Below are 7,403 nucleotides of genomic sequence, written 5' to 3'. Positions count from 1 at the left end.
AAGGTCAGACCAAGTCAAGTTTGTTTCAGTCCAAGTCACACAAATTTTGTTTTTTGACGACTCAAAGTTTATCACCGTGAGTTTTAAGGTAGATAAGTTGGTGTTGAACGATGATCATGATCAGTCGGCCTTTGTGCAACATGTTGAGCCAAAAGGCATCCGAGACTAGGCTCTCTCCGCGGGCGCAAATCAGTCAACATCCGTCTTGGCTTCGAATTTTCCGGGATATCAACCAATCTCCATATAAAAACTTCTGTTCTCCTTGACGATCTTTGCCTCAGGTTTATTAATGGAGTCTGTATATGCTTAAATCTTAATCATAATTAGTGAACAAACTTAGCTAACATAATGGAAAAATAGCATGAATACATCGTACGAAAGTTACAGACACTAGTGTTACACGTACACACAGGTGCAAACAGCGAAAGCTTCACCAATGCGGTCTCTTCCTAAAACAAAAGTAAAAAGGGTTAGAGGGAGGGTGAAAGGAGGGCGTGGAAGCAGGTTGCTACAAGGTGTTCTATAAGCTGTACAAGGGTTGAAGTCAGTGTCTCTGCCTCCCCTTTTGGTTTACATCTGATCCATCGGAACTATGTAAACTTCCACTCTTGGTGAGTCGAGGCTCAGAAAGCGCTTGTTTCTTAAGCATGGGGAACTCAGCATGACAGAATTGCTCGCACAAATCATCCGTTTGGCAGAAGTTATCTAAACCAACATTTTTCAAGGTCAAGTCGCTTGTTCCTTGAGTTTTTGATGAGCTTAGTTGCTGCTGAAAGTACTCCTCGATATGCGGATCGTAGTCTACTGGGATTGCACCCGTGAGAGTTTTAATAGCAAATTCAATGCATGGATCGGGCCATGAACCCCCAAAAGGCAACTCAGTTGGGGATCCGGACTTCTGTCTAGCGTTATCATCCCTTGCAACTTTCCATCCGTCTTCTGGTATAAAAAGGTTGCCACTTTCCTGCTTTCCGCTGCTCTTATTGTCTGTTTCTACGTCCCCAGCATGACCTTTTGGAGTAGCCAGGTCCCCTGAAGAATGCTCACCATTGCTCCTGGAATTGTCAAAACCTATTCCAGTGAGAGTCTCTATTGCAAATGCAATGCAGGGATCTGTGAAGAAATCCTCAAGAGGCAAGTCTGGTTGAAGTCCTGGTTTCTCTTCCGCCTTATCATCAGTTTCAAGTTTTCCTGCACGCTCTTCTAGGCTACTTCGGCTCCCCGATGGGAAAACAGAAGCACACCGTTGCTTTTCATCACCATTAATTGCTCGTTCCACATTTTGAATATGCTTTTTTGGCTCAACCTCAAAATAATCAGGATGTTGGGACGCACAACTGAGCAAATCACCAGGGTAAGAACCTTCAGTTGTATGGCATACTCCCTCCCCTGACTGTTTAATTGCAACTCGACATGCTCGAGTACTCGTTTTCAGTTCTGGAACTGGACCAACTTCAACTCCAGCTAGTCGCTTTGAAGCACGGCGAGGCAAGATAAGCCCTATCTTATTCTTTGATTTGCAAAAGCCAAGACGGGCCTTTTTCCTTTCATGTTTTATCAGCCCACTTTCCAGGCATTGCTTACCTGGCAGGTCTCCACCTGCAGCAACTGAAATACATTCACCTTTTGTGGAATCACTGTCCTGTTCTGTTTGGTCTGAACCTTTGGCTTCTGGAGGATTTAAGCTGCCTGATTCAGTGCCCACCTCACCTGCAACATGTCACGAGTTCATCTCAGATAAAAGAATACTAACTTAGTGTTGCAGAGTTGGCTTTGGAAATCAATCGAACTTCCTAAATCATTATGATGTGTAAAGAAAATAACTTCATGTCAATTTTCAGTGTCTCAAATCCCATTCCCACACAAAAACGAGAGGAAAGAATACGGAATATATCTATGAAAGGACAATACCAAGAGATTGTAAACAAGACGTGAAATTTGTAACATTACTCTGATCAGAACTGTGTTCAGGAAGGGACGGGCCTTCAGTTGTATGGCGTGCTCCCTCCCCTGACTGTTCAATTGCAACTCGACGGGTTCGAGTACTTGTTTTCAGTTCTGGAACTGGACCAACTTCAACTCCTGCTAGTCGCTTTGAAGCACGGCGAGGCAAGATAAGCTCTTTCTTGTTCTTTGATTTGCAGAGACCAGGACGGTTTCTTTCATCTTTTATCAGCCCACTTTCCAGGCATTGGCTACCTGGCGGGTCTCCACCTTCAGGAGCTGAAATACATTCACTTTTTGTAGAATCACCATCCTGTTCATTTTGCTCCGAACCTTTGGCTTCTGAAGGATTTAAGCTGCCTAATTCAGTGCCTGCCTCACCTGCAGCATGTCCCCGGTTCATGTCAGTTAAAAGATTATTAACTTAGTGTTTCAGAATAAGGTTTGGCCTTGGAAAGCAAATGAACTTTCCTAACTCATCAAAACAAAAATGAAAATAACTTTATGTCAATTTTCAGTCCCAAATCCCATGAAAGTGGAAAGTAAGGAATACATCTATGAAGGGCAATACCAAGAGATTGTAAATAAGACGTGAAGTTTGAACATTACTCTGATCAGAAGTATGTTTAGGAAGGGACGGGCCTTCTCTATTACATGAACAATTAAGTATCTCTCCATCCTTCATTGTCTCATTCAAGTTCAAGCTCGGTTTGTCTAATTCCTGTTTCGTGGTTACAGCAGAGAATCCACACAAGGAAAAATATCAAGGAAAAACTATAAGTACACTTTTTCCTAACAATCTAAATTAATAGCAGGTACAGTAGCGTTTAAACTCCAGACAATGCATTTTTGTTGTACACTTACAGAGGCTTTGTCATCTTCCAATTCCTTATCGCCACTCAGCTCAAGAATTAACCTTCCTGGCTCCTCATTTTCAAGATATCGATGCACATCCCTGATAGAGCAGAATACTTTTTCACTTACAGGAGCTATATAATGCTGCGGAGAGATTGAATATCAGTAAAAAAAAGGAGTGAACTTTAGCGATGACCCATGATAAAGTGAATGAGTGCAATGAGCTTGAAACTGAAAGACCGTGGAAACTCTTAACAAGGCCATACTGTGCATGCACACACGCACACACTCACATGAGCACACAGAGAGAGAGAGAGAGAGAGAGAGAGCGTTCATTACCGTGTCTCTCCTAGTCTTACGTGCCTTTTTTGTAATCCGAATTTCTTTGGTCCATCCTGGAGGTAGTCCTTCTGCTACAGTCTTCTCAACTACAATCTAAATGCTTGAAAATAGAAGTTTCCATATCTTAATTAGTAAAATTTGTCAAGATTAAACATCTAAACACAAATAATAAAGATAAGTTTGAGTAAACGGACATCATCTGAAGGTCGCTTGAGAGTCTCTTTAATTTTCTGTTCGTCTTCATGACTGGAGGTGCTGAGATATCGAGATACCTCTGCCCTGGAACTAAATCTATGCCCACTTGAGGATTCGTAATAATACTGCAACAAACACAAAACATAACCACCTCTGCTAAATTATCTATCGCAAAAGATAATCAGATCTCTCTCCACAATAATTAAAAATGGTCTCAAACTTTGTTCAAATAGTTTTAAAGTTTCATGTTACCACAAATGAAGTTGCAAGTTACATTATAACACATTCGAAAACAGCAGCAGAGGTGTCAAATTTAATCTCAAAACCCACAATTTCAACAACCTAGGAAATGTCTGGTTCTAAGTTCATATCTGAAATACACACCTCAACATCACAACTAAATTTCCAAACTTGTGCGGAGGTGCTCTAATCCCTTTCCGCGCAGTTTAAATTAGTTTAAAGTAGAATAACGCTCGTATCAATCCAACCTTCCAATTCTCTGTCCACTTTTGTACAAGCACAAAAATTGGTTCTTACCAACTTACAGAAAACTAAATTAAAACTAAACTATAACTCCAACTCCCGAAATTACTCAAGGATCTTGCACCTGTACTAATTTCCTAATTAGGGTTGGAGAAGTAAATAAATAAACTTAATTAAAAGATAGAAAGGAGTGTAAATTCCATACCTTGTCTCTTCTGCCATTTTTTCTAAACTTGACCTCCACTGTCCATCCAGTTGGGAGCCAGTCCTCGGAGTTCTGCTCCTCCATCGCTGGAAAATGACTTCCCCGCCGACCACCGCTGGAATATGAGCCGCGCACACACACTCTCTCTCCCTCTGTGAGTAAAAAAGTTGAAAACTGAAATGCTTCGAAGGTCTTCAGACCCACGTGTTTCCCATACTGTGTTGCGAGGGCTACAAGTTGGGGATCAGGATCCTCTCCTTAACTAGAGTTAAGGGTGAGGATCCTCTTGAGGAAGCTCATCATACTGTTAAAATTTTATCCAACGGTTATAAACAAAGATTTTTTTAAATTTATAATAATTATAACCGTTGAATAAAATTTCAACGATCATAAGTTTGCTCAGGAAGATTCTCATCCTTAGTTCAGGAGAGGCTTTTGATCAACAAGTTGGAATACGGCGGTCAATAATCTGATGCTTGATGAAGTTATAATTTTTAGACGATAATACACCTCTGTTTTTATCAGTAAAAGACACATTTGACGCGATGTACAATAATATGAAGCAAAGTTTTAAAGGAGTGGCTGAGTCGTACACGTCATAATCATCATTTAAGCGGTGTTTTGGATAACTATTGACACTATCAAAATTATAATTGGAAGTATATGCAATTTGGCAGGCATCCTGAGAAATTCGAAGCCTTGACAGATATCGAAAAGTTATCGTCCAAAAATAGAGCAACGTGACCTAAGGTTTCTGTCACAATCCACTTGTACATATCAAAATTCAATTTAAAGATCCTAGCTTCATTTGTCCAACGACCACCATCATCAAATTCAACCATCCTTTGGACCATCAACAGTTCGTTATCATCTAAAACCACAACATATGTCTTTACGGACTTCTGGAAACATTCCAAGGTATCGGCAGCAACCAATTGTTTATCAGAGATGGATTGATCGGAAGTAATATCAAAGGAAAAAAGTGTTCCCATTTCTTTGACAACATAAAACTTGTTTCCGACATGAACAACATCTTGGAGAGAGCGAAGTGTTTCATCAACAACGTAAGTCCATGACGTATCTTTGGTGAGTCTAAAGAAAGCCAGATTATTACCCTCACGTTCATGTATGACCATGACGATACATTTATCGGCCTCCAAGATTGGATCTGCTGACAGTGTCGCCTTATTTACAAAAATAGTCTTTCTGCGGGGAGACATATTATCTGGACAAGCTAGAGGAGGAAGATCGATGATGGAATCTGCTCTCTTTTGTCTCCCTTTCACCCTTAAAAACGGATTTATAGGTTACTACCAAATCCATATTCACAGCTATTAACTATCCTTTTGAAGAACCACGCAGTCGCTTCTTCGGAATGTGTGATATTCACACACCCCTAACTACTTTTCTCATACTCTTCTTATTTTTTAATACTTAATTGGTATCCTACAATTTAATCTTCCATACATACCCTTCCTACTTTTTGACCTTTGGAATTTTAGAATACTTTTGTTATTTTATTTTAAACTTTTTTTTTTTTTTAAACACTCAACCATACATGCCCATTTGTAACTCTTTAAGTTCCACTGCCTAACCTGAGAGATCCCAAAACAAGTATAAAACACCTATTATAAAAAATAAAAAAATAAAGCTTCAGCAATATATAAATAAAAATAAAACGATTACTTAATGATATAGCATATATGCATAAGTTACATGAATTGTACAAAATACTAGTAAGCAATCCACATACACTTTAATCCCCATAATAGTAGCCTCATGCCCCAAAAAAATATATCAGATATCATTACAAGCTTTCACATCATGCCTACACTATGTTTGGCCTTTAATCTTGTGTTCAAAAGGAGATGTCAATGTTACCAAAAAGATATGAAACCCATGCACTCCAACCTACAGGAAAATAAAAACATGTCAACAAAAGGAAAGAAAATTACAAACTTGATTGGTATTTTTATGGGGAAAAATCAACAAAAATATATGTACTTTCATGTGTTCTTTACACATCTAAGCTATTATTAACAAAAAGTTTCTTTGGCAAATCATTATGCTCCTCACACCTATAAACAATGAACATTAAGTTATACGTATATATAAATAATCATGACCATAGTAGACAATATTAAAAGATAAATATAAAAAAATGACATACCTATCGAGCACGTTTCTGAGCCTTCTCCACTATTTCAAACTTTGAAGGACCACACTTTGTAGAGCTTGATTCTTTTCTATTTTTAGACCCCATTGGACGACCTTTGTTTCTGAGCCTTCTCCACTATTTCAAACTTTGAAGGACCACACTTTGTAGAGCTTGATTCTTTTCTATTTTTAGACCCCATTGGACGACCTTTGTGAGGTTTAACATTAGGCTCAAGAGTTAATGGAAGAGCATTTTATCGGGCTCATCAAGCGTTGGTTGACTTCCTATATATCACAGACAAACACATTTATATATGTAGAATATATACTTTGGTTTTATCAATGGACTAGACATTTAAGTATCAAATTTATACCAAAGCATTGTATGCATTATATCAAGTTTACACCAAAACATTGTATGTATCAAACTTAACTCTAACATTGTAGGTATTTACTGGCAGCAGACTCGAAATTTAAGCTACAAAGCAGCTCTCTACATCGATTTTTGCACATTGAGATTAGGCACCCAATAATTCCATATGGTCATGGAGCCTAAGTAAAACCATTTAAACCTAATACCAATTTACCATTAAGTTAAAGTGTATTGGGGACCAATACAAACAGCATTCCAATAGAAAATTAATTTCCCCAAAACCAACACAAATCAATTTTTAATTTTCTGATCCACGATTTGAAAATCTTCTTAAAAAATTAAAACTACACCAGTATTCATTCATTCGATTGACATTTGAACCACAAATTAGGGAAAGAAAAAAAAATAACCCTAAAAAAAAAAATTGAGATAAAAACCTAACGCAAGAGGAGAACAAAAACCCTAAATTCCAAAACCAATCTTAATAATTTGAGAAAATACTTTAGAAACTTACCATCAAAAGTGTTAAGAGGAGGAATGCATTCTGAAATTTCCTCCATGCCATCCTCCTTGCATGCCATATCTAATTTGTTCTGCAACTCAATGTCCATCTGGAGCTCTTCATCTATTATTATCAGGTCATCCATTGTGGTTTTTCACAAGAAGTAATAAAGAAGGGTAATAGATTGGCTTTTCGTGGAAGGTATGAATGGAAGCAAAGAGGACAGGGAACGGAGGCACAAAGGAAGGGGAGAAGTCTGGGAGTTTATCATGAGTGTTGGTTCTTTCCAAGTGAAAAAATAAAAAATAAAAAGCAACTTTCAAAAGTCAAAAATTAGAAAGGGTATA

The 7,403-nt window shown here is 38.2% G+C and overlaps 2 protein-coding genes across 3 annotated transcripts; both read right to left on the bottom strand.

Moving 5' to 3' along the window:
- Positions 1-327: 327 nt before the first annotated feature.
- Positions 328-4,259, bottom strand: LOC137734769 (methyl-CpG-binding domain-containing protein 13-like). 2 transcript variants are annotated; one of them, XM_068474054.1, is made up of 7 exons: positions 4,025-4,259; positions 3,336-3,461; positions 3,139-3,234; positions 2,809-2,943; positions 2,554-2,665; positions 1,912-2,325; positions 328-1,710 (listed from the first exon to the last, which is right to left on the bottom strand). In XM_068474054.1, the coding sequence occupies exons 1-7, from the start codon at positions 4,106-4,108 to the stop codon at positions 545-547; spliced, it is 2,133 nt and encodes a 710-aa protein (XP_068330155.1). In that variant the 5' UTR covers positions 4,109-4,259; the 3' UTR covers positions 328-544. The 2 variants fall into 2 exon arrangements, with proteins under 2 accessions (XP_068330155.1, XP_068330156.1); XM_068474055.1 differs by having other exon boundaries at positions 1,951-2,325; positions 4,025-4,258.
- Positions 4,260-4,671: 412 nt separating this feature from the next.
- On the bottom strand, positions 4,672-7,201 carry LOC137734529 (putative F-box protein At4g17565). Its single transcript, XM_068473774.1, has 2 exons — positions 7,069-7,201; positions 4,672-5,303 (listed from the first exon to the last, which is right to left on the bottom strand). The coding sequence occupies exons 1-2, from the start codon at positions 7,199-7,201 to the stop codon at positions 4,672-4,674; spliced, it is 765 nt and encodes a 254-aa protein (XP_068329875.1).
- Positions 7,202-7,403: the final 202 nt, after the last annotated feature.

This window comes from Pyrus communis, chromosome 5 (assembly GCF_963583255.1).
Source record: "Pyrus communis chromosome 5, drPyrComm1.1, whole genome shotgun sequence".
NCBI classification, from domain to species: Eukaryota; Viridiplantae; Streptophyta; class Magnoliopsida; order Rosales; family Rosaceae; genus Pyrus; species Pyrus communis.
This window is presented reverse-complemented; position numbering and strand designations above follow the sequence as displayed.